The 24,696-nt window shown below is 38.5% G+C and overlaps 1 protein-coding gene across 1 annotated transcript in view; it reads right to left on the reverse strand.

The window, feature by feature from the left end:
- The window catches only part of Rrp5 (Ribosomal RNA Processing 5), a 385,044-nt gene that overhangs the window by 318,057 nt on the left and 42,291 nt on the right, over positions 1-24,696 (reverse strand). Inside the window, exon 5 of the mRNA XM_067156013.2 lies at positions 19,064-19,361. Coding sequence (XP_067012114.2) covers positions 19,064-19,361 — 298 coding nt within the window. The remainder of the gene's footprint in view (positions 1-19,063; positions 19,362-24,696) is intronic.

Consider the following 24,696-nt stretch of genomic DNA (forward strand, 5'->3'; position numbering starts at 1 on the left):
AGGGCTCGGGCACTTTCCATGCCAGTACAAGGCATCTAAAAATGCAGACAGTATAGTAATCCAAAAGATAAAGCATTTGCACAAGGGAGCCAGCATAATTTTTCCTCGTCTTTGAATCATGTTTTCTTCCTTTCGTTGCATGAGGCTATGTTTGCCATTGTTTTATACAAGTGCATTATTTGAATAATGTAAATGCACCTTGTCGGATAAATTTCTGAAATAGTTTTCCATGGCATTTGAAAAGTTTAAACTGAGAATGAAGGTGATTGCATGCATTAATGGGTCTTAGAAGTGCCATGGCAGGAAATCGTACAAGTATAGTCATTGTACTGTTGTTGTAATGTGGACGGAAGTGAGAGACTTTCTCCCATCGCCATAAGAAAGTTCAATAAGCCGCGATGTTTTAGGGGCATCGGGTACTTTCCGTGCAAGCACTAGGCATCTAAAATGCATACAGTACAGTAGTCCAATGAATAAAGCACTTGCACAGGGGAACCAGTATAGATTTCTCCTCGTCTTTGAATCATGTTTTCTTTCTTTTGATTCCATTGCATGAGGTTATGTTTGCCAGTGAGTTAGCCTATCTAAGTGTATTATTTGAATACTGTAAATGCACCTTGTTGGATACATTTTGGAAATAGTTTTTTTACATGGCACTTGAGAGCTTTAAACTGTGAATCAAGGCTTATTGCACGCAGTAACGGGTCTTAGAATATATTGTGACGCCACAAGGGTTGGCATTTCCGAAGTACATGTTGGCGGTTAGTTCAAAATCACGTAATTCAAAGTCCAATTTTTGCGTCCCAACGACTTTGAATTAACGAGGTTTTACTGTACTGGGGTTATTGCCTCGCTGAGGCTGGTTCCTTACATCGCTGAGTGCAAGCGACTTGACTTGGCTGTTAGTGCGGGCTGGACCCGCTTGCTGCTCGACCCCTGGACTGCTACGGGCGCGGAAGGTAGGAAGTTGGGTTGTCGAAATGCTTTAAAGACAACGCGAGGGCTATTTCTGATAATTGCAAGTTGTATCATCGCACTGAAATGAGATCTTGTGTTGCCTAAGGCAAAATTCTTTCAAACTCAGCACTCGGTTGTAAACTATCATTGTGTCAGCTTTAACTGGGTCATTTCTAAATTGTTCTAGTAATTTTATAATATCTGCTTGTGGCTGAGACCCTTTTTGGTATGTTTGTACTTAAGTTTTTACAGAGATTGGGCATAGTATGTGATTTTGCCCTCTTTGAAGTGAAGTAATGTATCTAAATATTTTAAGTGCTTTGTATGCACAAAGGTTGTAAAGGACTAAAAATTTTTAGAAGGTCGTGGTTGAAGCCTGTTAACTTTCCTTGACAGGAAGTCTTCTGCTTCCTGGGTTCAACCTTCAGAGTTATGCGTTTTAGCGTGCTTTGTATCAGAGGGAGAATATATATGTAATGCTTATGTAATGCATCTTAATCTTTACTAATGAGTTAAGCGAATCTTGGAGGCCCTCCTTAAAATTTTGGAAAAGATTAAAACTGTTGGTTGGTTATGGGGGCTGGTCCCCCTTTGAGAGAGTATGTAACAAAGGGGTCAGTATCTCTGGCTATTGTAACTGGGTGCATTTTACTTATAGCAATAACATGTCTGGTCTGTTCGAATTAATTTATATCGTGTCAGAAGCATACATAAGTTTAAAATTAAAGATAAGGAAAAACATAAAACATAATATAAATACTCCAATGGCGAAGAGCCACATTAAAGTATGTGAGCCCAAAACCTTGCAACATCAAGTGCATTTGGCTTCGCTTTAACCAGGTCTTCTGTTGTGCAGCTGAATGGGCATGAACTGCATTGCAGCAAATGGTCTGTGGTCTGCTCTTCTCCACATACACACAAGATACTGTCCACTTCGAAACCCCATTTCTTCTGGTTTACCCTGCACCGCGTAACACCAGAGCGCAGTCTGTTCAGTGCTCTCCAATTCACCCAATCTGTGACATGGCCAGGAGGGAGTTCGTCTTTTGGTGTCATCCATTGACTGATCCTCGTATGTTGACTCCTGACGCGCCATTCTTGAATTCTTGCTTGCTCCGCTGTTCCTGCAAGTGTTTCGGTTACTCTCAAGAAGCTTTTCCTAGATTTAAGCCGCTGGCGTGGTGGCTCATATCCAAACAAAGGGTGGGCTTCCGATGTCAACACCTTTCTCTTTTCTTTCTTGGCTGCCACTTCACGGCGAATATCGGGAGGTGCTATCCCTGCAAGGCAATACACTTTTTCCAAAGGTGTAGGTCTCAAACATCCAGTAATAATGCGGCAGGTTTCGTTGAGTGCTACATCAACTGCTTTGGTATGGCAAGATTTGTACCACACCGGGCATGCGTATTCAGCTGCGGAATAACAGAGCGAAAGGGCAGATGTCCTCACTGTGTCTGGTTGTGCTCCCCAAGATGTTCCAGTTAGCTTCCGCACAATATTGTTTCTAGCAGCCACTTTCTGCTTGATGTTCAAACAATGTTTTCTGTAGGTTAAGGCACGATCCAGAGTGACTCCGAGGTACTTCGGGGTAGGATTGTGTTGTAATGCTATGCCTTGTCAAGTGACCTTCAGAGTTTGGGAAGCTTCTCTGTTGTTTAGATGGAAAACACAGGTTTGCGACTTAGTTGGGTTTGGTGTTAGTTGATTCTTCATGTGTCTAGAGCTGTGGACAATGTTTGTTCAATCTCCTCGAAGTTATCCCCCTGAGATGTGATGACACAATCATCAGCATAGATGAAACTATTCGTCCCGGCAGGAAGAGGCTGATCATTTGTGTAAATATTGAAAAGCATTGGTGCCAACACGCTTCCCTGAGGTAGTCCGTTCTTCTGTATCCTCCACCTGCTTCTTTTTCCCTGGAACTCAACGAAGAAACTTCGATTTTGAAGTAGGTTTCTAATGGCACAAGTCAGATGGAAGTCCTTTGTCATGCTGTATACCTTTCCAAGGAGAATTCGGTGATTAACAGTATCATATGCTGCCGAGAGATCTATAAATGCAGCTCCTGTGATTTTCCGGCTTTCAAAGCCATCTTCTAGGTGTTGACTTAATTTCAACACCTGCGATGTGCAGCTTTTCCCTCTCCTGAATCCAGCTTGCTGTGGAATCAGAAGTGGCTCGATTTTATCAGTCAACCTATTGAGGATTAGTCTCTCCAGAATCTTAAAAAGATGGCATAATAAGGAGATTGGCCTGTAGCTCCTAGGGTCATTTTTATCTTTGCCTGGTTTTAAAATGGCTATGACCCTAGCCTTCCTCCATATTTTAGGTATCATGGAAGACTGAATGCAGTTATTCATGAGTTCTAGCAACCAGCACTTCGCAGTAGGACCAAAGTTCTTAATTTGTTCCACTCGAAGGTCATCAAGTCCTGCTGACTTCCCAATCTTACACTTACTGAGAGCTAATTCCAGTTCAGTTAGTGTGAAATGCTTAGATAACTCACTGCTCTCGTCTGGTTGTCTGACTATAGGATTCTTCCCTACTTTCATGGAAAGCTTTTCGAATTAATAAATTTTTGGCATAGCAATTAGCCCTGGTCCGCGTTAATTTATCTATTATGTTTGTTGCCCTACTGGTAAACACCTATTCAATACTAGTAAAGTTTTTAGGACTATACCACTGTCATTATATTAAGTTTAAGTATGGTACATGTTTCACCTGTCATTGCAAGCATCATCAGCCATGAATTCTAACTCCAAGTCAGAGCTCTGAGGTGGATGCTATACTAGGATTATTCATAAATCAATATTTTTTATATAACATTTTGCACTGAAGTACAAGAACATTAAGGTCATAATTTGGAGTGAATAAGCCATCCATGTCTTAAAGTTCTAATGTGACGTCCAACTCATGTTCACATCCAATGGAAATAATACTAAGTGTCAACTCTCATAATGCCAATAATGAGAACGGCATGAAACATCGATACATTTTTTCAGCTTATTAGGAGATTAACTTGTACTAGAACTATTCCCAAAAACTATTTTTTTTTTTACAACAATTTACACTAATGTATATAACATAGAATTTGGAAATGGACTGGCCAATCTTGTCTTAAAATTCCAATGGGACGTCCTACTCATGTGCACGTCAAATGGAGATAATACAAAATATCAACACTCATAATGACAATACTGGGATGGCAATTGTAGTCTATTGGAATCATAACATTTAAACATTTCTTTTTACATTTGTAGGAGATCAAATACGTTCAGCTTATATGGTTTTGGGATGGCCCAAATATTCCATAGATCAACATCACTTCCCTGAAGAATGAGAATCACTACTAAAGTGGAGTGCCGGTTGGATGGCAAGAATACTGGTAGAGAGCTTGGTCGAGTTTCATTAAATAACAGATTATTTCATCTCTGTATAAACATGCTGTATGTAATGTTGTGAAGCTTTTTGAAGTTATTCCGTGTAAGCCTGAAGAGGAGTTCAACTGGATTCTCGATGTAAGTGTGCAGCTAGCGAGTGTTTTGAAATCTGTGGAATAAAACGAAAAAATGTGTAAGTGCTATCTTAGGATGGTTTATTAGTGGATTTAATATTCCTGACACTTGCCCTTTAGACGTTAGGAGGAAGTCCAGTTGTGTTGCTTGAGTGAGGTGGTGTGACAGTCGCTTTATCTCTGCTTCTCGTATTGTAGGGGTGTGTCATTGATGGCCGGGATTGTGTTGGGTGGAGTGGGGTATGTGGGGCATTAAGATTACTATTGGTATGAGTGGGGGAAGGGGTGTCGCTGGGCGAGGGGGCAATGGCTGCTGTTGATATATGGGTATTAATGTTAGATTTATAGTTGAAGATTTTTAAAAAATATTACTGTTTATGTTATTAGTAATAATGAAGACGTATGGCCTCCGGAGAGGCCTGGTGCAGGTCTTTTTCTAGTAGACGGCCTATTAGGCGACCTGCATGTCTGTGAAGATGAGGGCCCTTCCTAGGATGACTTCTAATGTTGAATACGCCAAACACACCCAGCCTCCAAGCCACTGGAATTAACCAATTAAGGTTAAAAACTTTGACCCGGCCGGGAATCGAACCCAGGACCCTCTGAACCGAAGGCCAGTACGCTGACCATTCAGCCAATGAGTCGGACACTGTTTATGTTAAGAGATGACAATAAGTTAGGAATTTGTTCCATGACCGGGCTCTTTGTTTCTACGATGTCAATTAGATTTTTATTTTTATTGAAGTGTTGGTCTAAAAAGGATGTAGGTATTTTCAAACCCAGTCATTAGACTACCTTTATTAATAATCTTTAGGATTTGAAGGTCCTGGTCTATGGTGGTGAAATTATGCCCTGTTTCTTATGAATACTCATAGCGAAGTGTTTGTTGTGCTTAGATGCATTGTAATGCTCTAATATCTTGTATGAAAGCTGCGTCCAGTTGCCTAACATAAGAAAATTCACATTGGGCGCATTTGTGTCTATAATCACCTGTAAAGAAGCATGTAAAGAAAAAAATAATCTCAAACTTGTTATTTCGTCCAATAACAATTAACATTTGAAATGTTCTTTACAGTATTCCGAAAGCAAGATCTCTACAGTTTTGTGACCCACATTCTCTTCTAAATACTCTGACTTCTTAGCCGATTCCACATGCTTTCTTAAAACATCTCTGAACTTGTTATTGGACCACTACAACTTACAACTTAGGGCACTGTTCTCCCTGTCTAATTTCTGTAAACTCGAAATAAATTTACCCCCTGTATGTACAGCAATTTAACTGAAGTTAGGAAGGTCATTTCCCTTGTAGGATTGCATCATCCTTCAGTGAACAAGAAGCAGACCTACAATTGTGTTGTTCCTGGGCAGGACTGCACCTTCATTTTCCATTTCTCACTGGCATATTTTGTATATTTTGTTTAATTAATTCCCATCTTGATGTTACTGTTGTAGTCACTTGACGGGGTGAATGGTTTGAGAAAGTACTTGGCATTCTACCTGGTTTTAAAACTAAAAATTTCAGGTTTTAGTTTGCAATCGTATTCCGAATAATATTCACTACAAACTACAAATAAGTTAAGGCTTCATGTTGGGCTCAAACTTATCTGGTGAAATTATCCACTTCCTTTACAGTTCCGGATCCACAGGAAATTCGTGGTAACTAATTTCGGTACCGTTAATGTTTGCCTCCACCATCTGAAGAGAATGAGACTGTATGTCTTCAGTGTGGCATTGGTAATGTATGGTAGCCACTATAAGAACAGATAACTGTATGAAAAAATTCAATGCGATCTAGAATATTTCTATTGAAAAATATAATTTGATAAAAGTAACTGTTCCTCGGTACTGTACTAAGACATTACCTGAAAATCCCTACTAAAGTATAAAAACTCACCAAAAAACTGAGTTTCATTTACCCCAGAAAATCTTTGTAAACCACGTTTGTGGTATTACCTTTTGGGGAAAAGATGACCGTGCGACATGGAACTGTACATGTGAGAAACAGTCTTCTCTCAAGTCAAAAGAAACCATGTCTTTTTATATTTAAAGGAGATTCCAAATACCTATTTCCACGTCTGTAACATCTTCAGTTTTTGAGATTTTTTTACACACCCCGTTAAGTTGATTCGCCCCCTCCCCAAAATGCGGGTTTCTTTATTTACAAAGGAGCTTCCAAATACCAGTTATGACTAACATCTTCAGTTTTTGAGATATACGTATCCTCATAAAAAGAATTAAACTCCTTTTTTCACCCCACCCCCAAGCTGACCTTCCCGCAAAAATGCATGTTTCTTTATATGTAAAGGAGATTCCAAATACCAATTTTCACCTCTATAACATCTTCAATTTTTGAGATATAAGTATCCTCATAAAAAGAATTCAACCACTTTTGCTGTCCTTTTTATCCCCCGCCCCTTAAGAGATTTTTCCAAAAACAAAAACAGATACGCGATTATTTTTAAAGGAGATTCCAAATACCAATTTTCACATCTGTAACATGTTAAGTTCTTGAGATACACTGTCGATATGCTGATTTTAAAATTTCATCCCCTTTTCTCTTCCCCTTAAGTGCATTTTGCAAAAACAAATTATGCGTATTCCTTTACTTTAAAGTTTTTTTTTAGATATACTGTAGATATACTAATTTTTATACTTCACTCCCACTTCTCACACCCGTTCACCCCGCTTAAGTGAATTTTCGAATTTCGAAAAACGAAACATACGTGTTTCTTTATTTTTAAAGCAGATTCCAAATACCAATTTCATGTCTGTAACATCTTCAGTTTTTTTAATATAAGTATCATCATAAAAGGTATTCAACCCCTTTTTTACCTCTTTCCACCACCCTTAACCCTCCAGTACTAACAAGACAAATCCTAGCATGAGTGCTAACATTAGTCTGTGAGTTCGAAGTAGTAAACATGCATACTTCTTACATTTTAAAGCAAGTAAATCACTTACTAAAGAGAAACCACACTACAAAAACTGATTACTAAGCCTTGCATTATTACTATTAACAATAACGAGGAAAAGAAATAAAATCACCGTTGTCAGGTGGAAGCCACATCTTCTCCTAAAGCCTCAAGTTTTTTCGTCAACTCCAATGGGGTGTAGTTCGCTTGAAAATTTGCCACCAAAACGTCAAATACATGCCGAATTGCAGCCAATTTATATGTTTCTTGTTGGTGCAATCTAGTTTCTTTATTGTCAAATCTAATATGCCTCAGCAGAAACCTAAAGCTATCCAGTGACTTAGTGAGCCGAAACATCTCGATTGATGTAATGTTAGTTTTACGTAAGTCCGTTGCGTTCAAATGATTTGCCTTACATACACCAGAAATATACAAGAAACCTAGCAAAGCCTTAATTTCCAATAAGTCAGTAAGTCTTGCAGTTCGATATTCTTGGTCATAAGGTTCACGGGTTATAGAAAGATTTGTACAATTGACCAAAATATTTAGAATTCTGGCATCAAAAAAGCAGTTCCATATATCTACAATAGAAGTAAAATTTCTTGCCAGTCCTTTCACCCCAGGCACAAGAGTTAAGTTTCACTGAGCAAGTTCTCACATTTTGAGGAGGAATATGCATTTTCAATTTTGTGACACCGTCTTTTCCAATGAAGTGCAGAACATTACGTTGTTGTTTTTGTTGTGTAGAAGTCCCATTATCAATATCTTGTTCATCCTGTATCTCCTCTAGTCCTGCTCCGAATCCGAATCTTCTTCACGACATTCAAGGTGATCTTCTTCCACAAAATCTTCAAGATCTTCTGCAGCCACGTCATTTTCTTCAGATTCCAGTAGTAATTTCAGCAGGCACTCTTGTTCACGTTCGAAATTCATTTCGTTTCATTTCCAGCAGAAAGTAGCACAAATACTAACTTCCGTCTGAGAGACCAAAATAAAGAAATTCTTGCTAAGAACTTGAGGTAAGCACTTAAAATTCATGCAACAATAAGTAAACTGACCGATTTGAAGGTGCCAATGTGCAAAGCATAAGTGAAGCATGCGCACTGAAGTTATAGGAGAATAATTGGGCGGGCGGTCTCGGAGACCGGATGTTAGTACTGGAGGGTTAAGGGGATTTTCCGAAAACAAAACCATGCGTGTTTTTAAAGGAGATTCAGATACCAAATTTTAAGCCTGCAAACTGTTAAATTTTCGGGATATAGTGTCCCCTTCAAAAGTGGAAATAATTTATTAAGGGAGAATGATTTATTTCATCGGTGAGTTGAAACAATATTTCGATCGCCAGGAGGGTGAGATTTTACACTCCCGTGCTAGCGTGAACAAGCCGCCTGCGAACCGGTTTTCCCGACCTACCAAGAGAACGAGGAAGCAGGGTGAAATTCCTGTTAGGTGTCCTTCAGACACGTGTGTGTGCCACGTGATCGGGCGGGCAGCGTGATTATAATCGATCAATATTTGCAAGGTCGTATGACGTGAAACTAGGGCAGCCAATAAAAATGACAACCTTCACAGGAATGCAACAGATCCACCAATCAGATATAATCAAGAGGCACACCTCCGTCTTAAGACAGTGAATTTATGGTAATTCTAAAGGAAATTTTATAGAGGGTTTTTACTTCTAAACACTTGATTTGAGCGTTACTCTGAATGCAGCTACGGTCAAGACTGGACGCTGTTTGCTTTACTGGGAGACTTTGCATTAGAGAAGGCACTGAGGACTGAATAAACTGCAATTCAGGCATTTGAAAAACTTCTCTACGATTTATTTATGACTGTCATAAGATAAGTGTCCATCTCCAAATTATTAAACATCGCGTGTGTATCCTGGACTATTGCTAAGACCTTTATTAGTTTCAGCTTTTCTACGAGAACTCAGAAGAAGGAAGGTCGTTGGTCCGAGCTCGCTTCAAGATGGCTATCCCTTTCCGAGATGAATCCTACTGTTTCCTGTGCACCTTCATCTCCTCCACGAGTCACTAATTATGTAAGGCGTCGGACATGGGCAAGACTTTGTTCGATGGAAGGTGATGTGACCACGTACTAGGTCATCAGCCAGAATCCAGTTAACACCAGCCACATGAGTATTCTTTAAGAATTCATCTTTCTATCTTTCTGTAAAATGTCTGTAAAACGTAGCCTTACCTAATTCATTTAGATTTTCTATTAGTTTAGCAGTAGATTGACTTTTCATTCTTCTTTCCTCGGTGGGAGGTAGTTTGTGCTCTGGAATGAATGTGTATTCGGTTCTATTAGTTAGAGATAAGAGTGAATGTCATCGAGAAAGACCTCAACTGTCCTAAAAATTTAAGACGGCAGGAGAAATAAAAGTAAATGACCTCCGCGTTAATCTTGAATGATTTTGAAATAGTTTGAAAATTAATTGAGACAGATTAGGACAGTGTTCTAGTGTTTTTCTAAATGTCAAATTTCATTCTACGATTATACGACATTTCTATGGACTTTAGTTCGTTTAGAGTCATCTGAATAATTTCGTACAATAGCTTTGCAAGTGCGATTAGGCACGGTCAATAAATATAATAATAATATAATAATAATAATAATAATGAGTAATAAGAGAGTGGTGAAAGGAGTTAGCTAGGATGGAGATTCCAAGTGGCATTTATTTGGGACATAAGCGCAATGAGCTCAATGTTGACTGTCTGGCGTATGCCGATGATCTGGCCCTGATATCTAATTCAATAGAAACTTCAGTGAAACAACTAAATGTTCTCAGACAACAAGCAGCAAAGGTTGGGCTACATGTGTCTCTCGAAAAAACACAATTCATCACGAACATCGGTGAATCTCCTTGTACGTTGCATCTGGAACAGGGAGAGATCAGGAAAACCAATAGGTTTAAGTACTTGGGAGAATGGTTGGAATCCAATCTCTCTGAAGGAACAGCTTTGTCAACTCGAGTTAACAGGCTTGAAATGGCCTACCAACTGACCAAGAATACGTATAATAAAAAGTGTCTCTCTCGTAATACTAAGATGAAGCACTACCAGACAGTCATCCGCCCTGAAGCCTTATATGCTTCAGAATGTCTAACATTCAACAGGAAGGGACTCATGGAAAAACTTGAAATCCAGGAAAGAAAGATAATAAGGAAGATACTGGGGCCAGTCAAGGAAGGGGACAGTTATAAAAGACGGCCTAACCAAGAGCTCTACAAGTACTGTGAAAGAATAACGAATGTAGCAAGGAAGAGACGCCTAGCATTCTATGGGCACGTCTACAGGATGCATCCTACCAGGTTGACCAACCGGATTCTCAGCTACTGGCAAAATAGGAAGACCAAGTCACCATGGTTGATGGAAGTGAATAAAGATCTACAGGAACTGGGAATAACAGAAGGAATCTTAAAGGATCGTACAGCACTCAGGAAGATGCTTAAACATAAGAAGTTCCAGGACAGATTATCAACAAAGAAGACTGGCGCCCTTTGGACAAAGGAGAGGAAGGAGCAACACAGCCTGAGGATGCGCAACTACTGGGCAAACATCAAAGCCCATTCCAAAATGCAATAGTTGAATGTCGTGGTCCTTAGCTGGCCTATACGAAACAAGAAGAAGAATGAGTAAAAATAATTAAACCTAATTACGGGCTAAAATTTGCATAAGGTCATGGGTTTAATGTTGGGTTGTTCTTGGAAAGAATTATCGTGTGCTCACTTTATGTAAAGTAGGCCTGGAACATGGCATCCTCCGGACGGAGTAATGATGAATTATACGTATATTTTACTGTGCTATTAATTTGATTATGACTTGCAGATGGACATTATATATTGTGTGATAATTTATGCATCCATTAGAGTCATTTTTGGAAGAAATGCGTCACTGGACATGATTTCTTAGAGCTTGAGTGCAGATTAATCGAGAGCCACAATATAGTAGGAGAATAAAAATAAATGCTGCAACTCATGTACCGTAAGCGTGTATTCTAATATTTTGACCTGTGCTGCAGGTATTTTACTCGCTTATTTTGAATGATTTCTGTTTAAAGGATTCCCTTGAACATCGTTGTATAATTAATTTCTGCATAAAAGTGATAACCTCAACTCTATCACGTTCTAGATCGATACCTGGAATATACATGATATTGTCATCTAGAGAATGATTTCCCTAATTTGGAATAAATCCAAAATTTAATAATAATGGGTTAGTGTTCGTGTAAATAATATGATAATATTGTCGTGTACCTATGTGTGAATGTGTGATGTGTGATTTGATTATATTCTGTGTTTTGTGAATTTTATTGAATGGTTTTATGATGATGTTCTCCACTGCGCGCATCAAATTTTGACCGATTTACGTTATTTTCGCGTGTCCATGATTTGATGAATTATGGATCTTTAGAAGTTTTTATTATAATTTAAGGTAGATTAGGAATTCACTAAAATAAATTGAATAAGAGAAGGCAACGTCTGTGGATTGATGTCACGAGGCTGAATTTTTAGTTATTGTACAGTCACTTATTGCATAACAACGAGTAACGTTTAAGTTGATATGAGATCAAATAAGAATTAATTATGAGAAGTTCAGTCACTTAATAATTATAAAAATGAATTGATTGATGAAGGGAAAGTCTAAGGAAGACTTATTAACCACAATTTCTTGAATTAAACATTTTTCAATAATTTTAATAAGGGAAAGAAAATGATCATTCTCTTGTAGAATTAAGTGAGATCCAGAAGGAATATTTTAATTTAAGCAATTTAATTATCATTATTTGAGGGAGTGATACCAGATAGTATTTTGATTTTCAATCCAGTTTATAGTAAATTAACGATCCCTATTATTATTATTATTATTATTATTATTATTATTATTATTATTATTATTACAGACAGGAACATTCGTTGAGCTTTAATTTGATCAAGATTCCTTATAGACGATAGCACGAGGAGAAGAGATTTTCAAGAATTAGTCCGAAATTTTGTAAATTTAATTGTTTATTGGAAGAGTGATAGTTTTTAATAAATGTATAAACCTATTTTAGTTTCTTTTCATTTGTCGCTAGTCCTTCATCTATTCCTGCCTTTAAAATTTTCTGCACAGCCGATAAGCGAACGGTCTACCTCTGAAACCCTCGCTCTCCGGCGAGCTGAGCCCGGCATGATGGGGGCAATAGATATACTCATTTTTATAATTCATCCCCTTTTCTCACACCAGTTCACCCCTCTTAAGTGGATTTTCGAAAAACAAAAAAAAATAAGTTTTTTATTTTAATGGCGATTCCAAATACCAATTTTCATGTCTGTAACAGCTTCAGCTTTTTAAGTATCATCATAAAAGGTATTCAACCCCTTTTATAACTTTTTCATCCCCCTTAGGGGATTTTTGAAAACAAAAAAATACGTGTTTCTTTATTTTTGAAGGAGATTCCAAATACCAAATTTCATGTCGTTAAACTGTTCAGTTTTCGAGATACAGATACACTCATTTTAAATATTTCCCCCCCTTTTCACCTCCTTAGCAACGAAATATCCGAAAATCCTCCCTTAGTGAGCACCCGCATTGTAATATGAATCTATCCCCAAAATTTCATTCCTTTATGTCCAGTAGTTTTGGCTTGGCAATGATGAACCAGTCAGGACAAGTTATTTTATAGACTACTAGCAGGATACCCGTGCTTCGCTACGGTACTGTACTGAAATTTATAATAGAATGCTTATTGTTTTAGATATATAATCCGCCGAAATTCGCGATCAGACTCGTTTTCTGCGAGAATCCACCAAAATTCCCGATCTGACTCGTTTTCTATTAGATTACGGCACGTTTTCTCCCATTTTTCAATCTTCCTTTCCAGCAATCGATTTCGTACTTCCCGGGCTAGGCTCAGGTATTCCTCCCGGTCAGTTGGGTCCGTAAACCTTTGCCATCTTTTCCTATAATCATTTTAATATGTATAAAATCCTTCAGGAGATCCGGCGTGGTGTCATATTGGCTGCTTTGGCGGCACTGAACCCGCGGCCAGACTGCATTCTTAGTCATTACCCGTCCAGGAGTCGTTTCCAGCGCGGTCCGCACATTTGACGACGGTCCGGAACATTATTATTATTATTATTATTATTATTATTATTATTATTATTATTATGTGTTGCTGGAATGGCTGATGACAGAGAAAACCGGAGTATCCAGAGAAAAACCTGTCCCGCCTCCGTTTTTTCCAGCACAAATGTCACATGGAGTGACCGGGATTTGAACCACGGAACCCAGCTGTGAGAGGCCGGCGCGCTGCCGCCTGAGCAACGGAGGATACTTATAAATACATTAAGAACAGTAAAATCAATAGGTCTCACCTACTTCTACACTCCACCGCCGTTAAGTTTATTTACCGCCCCCCCCCCCAAAAAAAATTAAAAAAGGCTTGTTTCTTTATGTTTAAAGGAGATTCCAAACACCAATGTTCACGTCCATTGCCTTCAGTTTTGAGATATAAATATCCCCATAAAAATAATTTACTTTTTCACTTCATTTCACACTACTTCCCCCCCCCCAAGTGAATTTTCCCGCAAAAAATACTTGTTACTTTAATAGTAAAAGATCTTCTAAATACCAATTATCACGACTCTAACTTCTTCAGTTTTTGATGTATGTGTCCTCATGAAAGGAATTCAACTCCTTTACACTCCCACCCTCCAAGATGGTTTCCCCACCAAAACGCGTTTTTCTTTGTTTTTAAAGGAGATCGAAATACGAATTTTCACGTCTGTAACAACTTTAGTTTTTATTAGATGTATGCATTCTCATACAATTAAGTCAATTAAATTTTCAATTCTTTCACCCCCCCGCCCCCCTCCCTTTCATTGGATTTTCCGAGAATACGTCTTTCTTACTTTTAAAGCAGATTGCACATATCAAATTTCACGTCTGTAACATCTTCATTTTTGAGATATCAGTAGCCTAATTAAAAGAATTCAACACCATTTTCAGTCACTTTTACCCACCCCCCACCACCCAAGTGGTATTTCCGAAAACTAAAAATAAATGATTCGTTATGTTTAATAGAGATAAAAAATACCATTTTTCACTTCTGTAACATGTTAAGTTTTTTTAGATATACTGTAAAAATTCTCATTTTAAAATTTCACCCCTTTTGAGTTCCCCTTAAGTGGAGTTTCCTAAAACAAATCACCTATGTTTCCTTACATTTACAGGAGATTCCAAACAACCATTTTTTACGTCTGTAACATTTTACGTTTCCAAGATATTCTGTAGATATAGTCTTTCAAAAAATTCACCCCAATTTGTCACTCCTGTTTAACCGCCATTAATTGGATTTTCCAAAAACTAAAAAATAGGTGTTTCTTTATTTTTAAAGGAGGTCCCATATACCAATTTTCAGGTCTGTAATATCTTCAGGTTCTGAAATATAAGTAGCCTCATTAAAGGCATTCAACCCATTATTCACCCTTTTACACCCTTCCTATTGGGATTTTCCGAAAACAAAAGAATACGTAATTCTTAATTTTTAATTAAGATTCTAAATACCAATTTTTACATCTGCAAACTTTAAAAGTTTGGAGATATAGATACACTCATTTTAAAAATTCACCCCCTTTTCACCCCCCCATTAATTGGATTTTCCAAAAACAAAAAAAACACGTGTTTCTTTATTTTTAAAAGAGATCCCAAACACCAATTTTCAGGTCTGTAATATCTTCAGGTTCTGAGATATAAGTAGCCTCATTAAAGGCATTCAACCCCTTTTTCACCCCTTTTCACGATTCCTATTGCAATTTTCCGAAAACAAAAAAATACGTGTTTCTTTATTTTTAATTAAGATTCTAAATACCAATTTTTACATCTGCAAACTTTAAAAGTTTGGAGATATAGATACACTCATTTTAAAAATTCACCCCCTTTTCACCCCCCATTAATTGGATTTTCCAAAAACAAAAAAATACTTGTTTCTTTATTTTTAAAAGAGATCAAAAGTACCAATTTTCAGGTCTGTAATATCTTCAGTTTCTGAGATATAAGTACCGGTGTCCTGATTAAAGGCACTCAACCCATTTTTCCCCATTTTCGCCCTTTTTCACCCCTCCTATTGGGATTTTCTGAAAACAAAAAAATACGTGTTTCCTTATTTTTAAAGAAGATTCTAAATACCAATTTTTACATCTGTAAACTTTTAAAGTTTTGAGATATAGATACACTCATTTTAAAATTTCACCCCCCTTTTTACCCCCTTAGCGAAGGAATATCCAAAAATCCTCTCTTAGCGAGCACCTACAACTTAATATGAATATATCCCCAAAATTTCATTTCTTTATGTCCAGTAGTTTTGGCTCGGCGATGATGAATCAGTCAGTCAGTCAGTCAGTCAGGACAAGCTACTTTATATATATAGATTTACCTAACCTTCAAAAGTACAGGGAAACATTAGATTTAAAAACAAAGAAACTCTCAAGTATCGACAATTTTGTTTCAGAAATACATGTGCAGTACATCACAGGAAACGTCTTCGTAATGTGTACTGGCACGTGCTTCCGAGAGGGTATGGCTATCAAAGCTCCTAGCGACAAGAAACAGAACAACTCCCATTCGCTAGCTGCCGTAAGATCCGGTGAACTGCTGAGGCTTCAAGGACATCGCAGGTGGTTACAGGCAAACTGAAGAACTGAACAATTATAACTTAACAGAGTCAGGACAGAAAAGAGATGCTTCAGATACCACAAATATTTTCCAGAGGGTGCTCCACTCCCAAAGATGATCTGACATCCTTGTTTCTCACATGATCATGCCATGTTTCCTGCATGGCATTCCTAAGAAATTTCATTTCACAGGCCTGCAGTTTACTAAAGTCTCTGGTCCACAGTGTGCAGGTTTCAAAGCCATATAGAAGTATGGGAATAAGATACAATTTATACTAAAACATCTAGATTCGTAAGGGTACTTTCTTGTTCCAGACCAGGGGATGTATTAAGTGGTTATAGAATTTAGACACAATGGCCACTTTATTAAGTACTTTGTGTACTGCTCCACCCTTGTTTGAGACCATGCTCCCAAGTTACATGAATTCTTGTACTGTTGTAATGTATTATCAAGTTCATCATCATCATCATCATGTTTGCCCTTCCAGCGAGCGAGGTAGGGTGTTTGAAAATGAGTGTCTTCCAAAGTTGCCTATTCAAAAATATTTTATTGTCCCTGATAGATTCCCAATTCCATCCTCTTCTCTCCACAGTTGGTCCATCCATCTTCTTCTTGGTCTTCCAGCTGGTCTTCTACCTGTTATTCTCTGGTCTTCCAGCTGGTCTTCTACCTGTTATACTCTTTTCCAAATAAACACATGGTAACCTTGTGCTATTCATTCATTTAACATGACCAAACCACTTAAGTCTAGATGACCTAAGTCTTACCTCCATCTATTCATTAAGACCTAGGTTAGATCAGATCTAATCATTTTTCACGTGATCAAGTCATGTCTTTTGGAGGGCAATTCTAAAAATTTTCATTTCGCAGGCTTGAATCCTACTACAATTCTTTGATGTTAGTGTGCAGGTTTCCAGAGAATATGTAAGGATGGGAATGAAATATGACTTGTACAGAATCATTTTTGTTCTTTGTGGGACCATTTCATCCCATACTAGGTGTCTAACAATACTGGTTACTCTATTTGTTATTTCTATCCGTCAAGTTGCATTTGGCAAACCAGTATTGTCTCTACTCATTTTCATGGCAACGGTTTTTGTTTTACTCACTTTCGTCTCAAAATCAATGAACTTAGCTACCCATTTGTTGAGCCAGAATTATATACCAGACCATAATTTTGTACAAAATAAAATCTACATTTATATATTTTGGTATGAAAACATCAAGAAAGTATTCTACAGGACAGAATTTCTTCCATGGAATGTAAATATCACATTTTGCAAATTAATAATTTTGTAATTATGATGTTAGAGGAGGATCTTAAGCATTCCATGGATTGGAAAAAAATTACCAATAGACATGTCCTTGACAAAATGAGATGGCTAAGGTACTTACTAAGCAGCTATAAACTCAACAGCCTGAAAAAGCACACAGTTAAAGAAAAATCATAACATTAAAATTATAATTATCTCTCCCCTACCTGTTCTGTTTCCTCTAAACGATAAAAACTAAGGATAAACATTCCTGTCCAAGTCACAAAGCAAAGAAATTAATGAATATTGAATTTTCACAACCGCACTGTAATCGAAACAGAGTTTCAACCTATTAGGTCGTGTTACGTACGTCTAATACGTGTAGAAGAGATGTTAAATAAAGAACAAAAATGGCCAACCGGACACCAGTGGGATCCGAACGCACAATCTCCCGATTTTGCGTTGGTTGTTCTACCAATTGAGCTATGGTGGAAATTATTATTTCTGTTGGAAAGGATCTAAGCTACAGGTCTGGCACTACTGGCATCACACCGTAGAGTGCGTGCAAGTCGCCCGTTGTGGCCCAAGCCAATGAATATTGAATTTTCATGACCGCATTGTAATTGAAACCGACTTTCAACCTAATAGTTCGTGTTACGTACATTTAGTACGTGTAGAAGAGATGTTAAGTACAAAACAAAAATGGCCAACTGGACACCAGTGGGATCCAAACACACAATCTCCCAATTTAGCATTGGTTGCTTTACCAATTGAACTATGGTGGCCTAGGTCATTCTTGTTCTGTTGGAAAGGATCTAAGCTACAGGTCTGGCACTACTGCCATCACACTGTTGAGTGTGTTCAAGTACCCATTGTGAACCAAGTCAATGAATATTGAATTTTCACGACCGCATTGTAATCGGAACTGACTTTCAACCTATTAGGTCCTGTTACGTACATTTAGTACGTGTAAAAGAGATGCTAAGTACAGAACAAAAATGGTGAACCGGACACTAGTGGGATCCGAACCCACAACCTCCCGATTTCGCGTACACATACTGAATGTACGTAACAAGACCCAATAGGTTGAAAGTCGGTTTCAATTACAATGCGGTTGTGAAAATTCAATATTCACTGACTTGGCCCACAAGGGGTGACTTGAACGCACACTATGGTGTGATGGGAGTAGTGGCAGATCACAGGATATAATTTAATAATTATTAATCATTTAATAATTATTATTGTGAGTAATGCCAGACCTGTAGCTTAGATCTTTTCCAACAGAACAAGGATGACCTAGGCCACCATAGCTCAATTGGTAGGGAGAGCAACCGACGCAAAATCAGGAGGTTGTGGGTTTGGATCCCACTGATGTCCAGTTGCCCATTTTTGTTCTGTACTTAACATCTCTTATACGCGTACTGAACGTACGTAACACGACCTCATAGGTTGAAAGTCGGTTTCAATTACAAAGAAATTAAAAATACCAATATAAATGGTTCGTTATTGGACATTATAAGAAATTAATACCGCAATGTGCAGAAATCTTTTGAAATGAAAGTTGCATTACCTGTTCCAGATATAAACTGAGTTTCTTGAGACACCCAACTGTGACCAAATACATAATGAAATCAAAGATGATAAAATTAAAAGTCACCACAGAAGGAAAATCAAAGGAATAATGCTGCAAGCACTGTTGTCACAAGAAATCCCGTCACTGCAGTTATGTAATGATAACGGTCAGTTATCAGGCATAATACTTACACAGCTGGTTCCCATTATTCCATACTTCCTCATACTGACGTGCTTTCTTCATTTTCAAGAATGCTCGAACACCACTGATTCCTACATCCATCACATATCCATGATCTTCAACACTACTTACAGCGGCAGACAATACTAAACCAGTTTCAACATTTCTGTGTGCCCAGTTTGAGTGTATCTCTTTAGGAGATGATGTTAAGATTACTTTTACATCATTGTCTTCAGTTTGCTTCACTTGCATAACCTTTGTTACGATGTACTGGCCGACTTGAAACATTTCATTTAACTGATAACTAGGCTAGAATAGAAAATAGAGGAATTAGTAGATTTCAGAAGTGTACACTATAACAATTCAAGAAATTGAAAATACATAGGATTTATTATACAAAATGAAATAACTGTTACAAATTTCATTGTGATCCATATTGACAGTTATCAGTTACAAAATACTTTGTCAACACATTGGTAACAGAGTAGGAATGGAGGCTGCTACCCCCTGCAGACCGGATAATTCAAGCCTGCAAGAACAAAATCACACTGCTAACCTCAATTGTAGACAGTGGCCTCAAACTTCTAAACTATGAACCAGATTATCTTTTGAGAAGCTGCAGACTGTATCTGTACCTACTACATACTATAAGTGCTATCTGTACTTGAGTTGTGTCTGAGTCACTGCTGTATTACAACACATGAGATTGTTGTCCACGATTTGAAACAGATAGACCAAAATCATTGGAAGAATCGTGCCCATAACAAGAAATATCAAAATCACTGTCTCTAGGTACATCTGATAAACTGTCTGCACATAATTCATCACAAATATCCAACTGAAGCTCCAAGGAATAGCTGGACATTTCCGATTTTATTATGTTAACTAGATGAAGGTTTAAAGAAAATAAGTTGATGGAACAATAGCTGCCTTTTACTATTTATTCCAAGACTATACAATTTAAAACATAATTTTGCCACCAGATTGTTGCAGCGATCAAGGAAATATGAGGTGCATAAAAATGAGAATTCTTGTAGCCCGTCACGCACCATAGGCAAGAAACTATGAGAATTCTCAGGGCCCGTCACCAATATGTAAATTAACAAAGTATTTTCAAAACTTAAATAAAGACATCACGTTGTAGATCCATAACATTTAACTAATACTCAAAAGTGAAATGTCCTCAAAATTTAATAGAATTTCAACTAAACTAAACCCCATGGTGCTATAATCCTAATGGGCCTTGGCCTACCAAGAGACTGCTTCTCACTGAGATAGCATACAGATTACAAGGTGACAAGTGGCCGGCACAACAAATCCTCTTGGGCTTTATTCTTGGTTTTCTAAACCGGGGCCGCAATCTCACCATCAGACAATTCCTCAACTGTTCTCACATAGGCTGTGTGGACCTCAAACCGGCCCTCAGATCCAGGTGGAAATCCCAGACCGTACGGGGAATCTTACCTGCTACCTTCGGGTAAGGGGTAGGCTTGCTACTCCAAGTCTGCAGAGCCAGCAATTTAATAAAAGTACACAAAATAATTTGACAATGCAGTGAAAGTTGGAGGCAGCAAAATCAACCTTCAATAGACTGATGATCAGGCCAGCTTATGGATAGTGATGAAGAACAGAAGATAAGAGAAATTATAATTTTCTCGAAACATGTATGTTGATGAAATGAATTAAATCAGTAATCACCCTATACTAATTGTGTAAATCAATTGTATCGACTGGTGGATCCTCATTAGCCTTGTTTTCTCATGGGTTGTTAAATCATTAGTAATTGGAATTCAGGAAAAGTTCAACCTAATCAATAAAAAGTATATCGTATAAGATGTTTACAACATGTTATTTCAAGGTAACTAGAATATAAGGTAGGCTACTCCGGCGGTTGAAGCTTCCATTGGCTGGAGCACTCTGACGTCCGCGGTATGAACGATAGCGAGTAAGGTACACAGTCGCAGTACAGCAAGCCTGTGAGTTCTTGTGCCTGTGAAACATCTTCTCAATCTTTCATCAAATAATAGTCTGGTTTAGTCCGATTCGATAAGTAACGGCACTTCCAATAGATTTTAAAACGTGAAAATGCGTTAAATTTCGTCACATGATGAGCAGGTAGAACATCAACTATCAAATACACGACATATATTACGATAAGAAATAAAATATTGCCATGCAACTCAAAATAATTTATTTATTTCCTGATGAAGTAAATATTTAGATCAAATGGCATAGGAAAATATGCATCATATCGACATATTTATGGAATTAAATTAAATTATTAAAACGTACATGTCAGGAGACTTAATTACTTGATGAACCAGCCCAAAGCTTCGCCTTCTTATTGGCATATTTTCTCAGTGCTAGCTCCTTACTCTTTGTATTAAAATGCCATATCCTAATAAATGTCCTGGTCCTTACGTAGAGACAAATTATTTTGTCATAGAATACTGGAAATTTTGACTTTATAATAGAAATAAGAGTTTTCACGTTTTTGCATCTGGATACAGTCTTACCGTAAAACACACCAAATGAAATTTCGAACTGGGCTATAATTTTTAACCACTCATGACTGGGATGTGTGAGGCCCCCTTTTGAAATAACTGAGATCCAGTAACAGGTCTCTTCTCGCACAACATTTTTGTCTCTTTCTTCGTATTTACTGTATATCGGATCACGGATACTGTATTATTTCACGAGCTTCGAAATTGTTACAAGTGAAATATGTAATGCAAGTGGAATGTATTTTTTTTTTTTTTTTTTTTTTTTGAAGTCTTTGTTTGTAAAATGCAATATGATGTTTTATTTTTATTGACCTAACCTGTACTGTATAATGTTGTGACATAGGCATTTGTAAATAGTAGAATTCTGTCTATAGTTCCTGGAAAGATCTAGAGAGTTACATAACTTTTGTACAGGGTGTGTTTCTTTGTTGGTATGTGTTCTAGAAAGCATGTTCTGTCTATTCTGGAAAAATACGACTTTCGCGATCATGCGTATTCTAGAATGTTAGTCAAAGTTCTCGATCGAAAGTAAGGTTGTGATTGGTGAGTCTAGGTGGCGATAGGGAACACGTGCACGCTGATTGGTTGCCTCCAAGGCCAGTAATTCCTATATATAGTGAGCGAGGCAGTGTTCGAATGAATTCGGTATCCTGATATCTAATACCAATATAAATGGTCCGTTATTGGACATTATAAATTTTCCAGCTAGCTCATTCTTGGTTGCCAGCGTTTCGCCCTCGTGTGCTAGGGTGGGCTCGTCAGTTGGTACCTAGCACACCTACCAATACGCTGGCTAGTGCATACCGTGGAGGCCACTGCGTAGGCTAACTAGAGCCACCGGCAGTGCCAATGCACTAAGAGACTTTGTCTCATCACTAAAAATTGATGCCTGCTTGGCCATCAGATGATATAGATGTTGATTCCCATAGGGAATCTGAAATATTTGTCCTGAATGAGCAAATTTATAATACCAATATAAATGGTCCGTTATTGGACATTATAAATTTTCCAGCTAGCTCATTCTTGGTTGCCAGCGTTTCGCCCTCGTGTGCTAGGGTGGGCTCGTCAGTTGGTACCTAGCACACCTACCAATACGCTGGCTAGTGCATACCGTGGAGGCCACTGCGTAGGCTAACTAGAGCCACCGGCAGTGCCAATGCACTAAGAGACTTTGTCTCATCACTAAAAATTGATGCCTGCTTGGCCATCAGATGATATAGATGTTGATTCCCATAGGGAATCTGAAATATTTGTCCTGAATGAGCAAATTTATAATACCAATATAAATGGTCCGTTATTGGACATTATAAATTTTCCAGCTAGCTCATTCTTGGTTGCCAGCGTTTCGCCCTCGTGTGCTAGGGTGGGCTCGTCAGTTGGTACCTAGCACACCTACCAATACGCTGGCTAGTGCATACCGTGGAGGCCACTGCGTAGGCTAACTAGAGCCACCGGCAGTGCCAATGCACTAAGAGACTTTGTCTCATCACTAAAAATTGATGCCTGCTTGGCCATCAGATGATATAGATGTTGATTCCCATAGGGAATCTGAAATATTTGTCCTGAATGAGCAAATTTATAATACCAATATAAATGGTCCGTTATTGGACATTATAAATTTTCCAGCTAGCTCATTCTTGGTTGCCAGCGTTTCGCCCTCGTGTGCTAGGGTGGGCTCGTCAGTTGGTACCTAGCACACCTACCAATACGCTGGCTAGTGCATACCGTGGAGGCCACTGCGTAGGCTAACTAGAGCCACCGGCAGTGCCAATGCACTAAGAGACTTTGTCTCATCACTAAAAATTGATGCCTGCTTGGCCATCAGATGATATAGATGTTGATTCCCATAGGGAATCTGAAATATTTGTCCTGAATGAGCAAATTTATAATACCAATATAAATGGTCCGTTATTGGACATTATAAATTTTCCAGCTAGCTCATTCTTGGTTGCCAGCGTTTCGCCCTCGTGTGCTAGGGTGGGCTCGTCAGTTGGTACCTAGCACACCTACCAATACGCTGGCTAGTGCATACCGTGGAGGCCACTGCGTAGGCTAACTAGAGCCACCGGCAGTGCCAATGCACTAAGAGACTTTGTCTCATCACTAAAAATTGATGCCTGCTTGGCCATCAGATGATATAGATGTTGATTCCCATAGGGAATCTGAAATATTTGTCCTGAATGAGCAAATTTATAATACCAATATAAATGGTCCGTTATTGGACATTATAAATTTTCCAGCTAGCTCATTCTTGGTTGCCAGCGTTTCGCCCTCGTGTGCTAGGGTGGGCTCGTCAGTTGGTACCTAGCACACCTACCAATACGCTGGCTAGTGCATACCGTGGAGGCCACTGCGTAGGCTAACTAGAGCCACCGGCAGTGCCAATGCACTAAGAGACTTTGTCTCATCACTAAAAATTGATGCCTGCTTGGCCATCAGATGATATAGATGTTGATTCCCATAGGGAATCTGAAATATTTGTCCTGAATGAGCAAATTTATAATACCAATATAAATGGTCCGTTATTGGACATTATAAATTTTCCAGCTAGCTCATTCTTGGTTGCCAGCGTTTCGCCCTCGTGTGCTAGGGTGGGCTCGTCAATTGGTACCTAGCACACCTACCAATACGCTGGCTAGTGCATACCGTGGAGGCCACTGCGTAGGCTAACTAGAGCCACCGGCAGTGCCAATGCACTAAGAGACTTTGCCTCATCACTAAAAATTGATGCCTGCTTGGCCAAGTGATGAGACAAAGTCTCTTAGTGCATTGGCACTGCCGGTGGCTCTAGTTAGCCTACGCAGTGGCCTCCACGGTATGCACTAGCCAGCGTATTGGTAGGTGTGCTAGGTACCAACTGACGAGCCCACCCTAGCACACGAGGGCGAAACGCTGGCAACCAAGAATGAGCTAGCTGGAAAATTTATAATGTCCAATAACGGACCATTTATATTGGTATTATAAATTTGCTCATTCAGGACAAATATTTCAGATTCCCTATGGGAATCAACATCTATATCATCTGATGGCCAAGCAGGCATCAATTTTTAGTGATGAGACAAAGTCTCTTAGTGCATTGGCACTGCCGGTGGCTCTAGTTAGCCTACGCAGTGGCCTCCACGGTATGCACTAGCCAGCGT

The sequence above is a fragment of the Anabrus simplex genome, chromosome 1 (assembly GCF_040414725.1).
Source record: "Anabrus simplex isolate iqAnaSimp1 chromosome 1, ASM4041472v1, whole genome shotgun sequence".
Taxonomy (NCBI): Eukaryota; Metazoa; Arthropoda; class Insecta; order Orthoptera; family Tettigoniidae; genus Anabrus; species Anabrus simplex.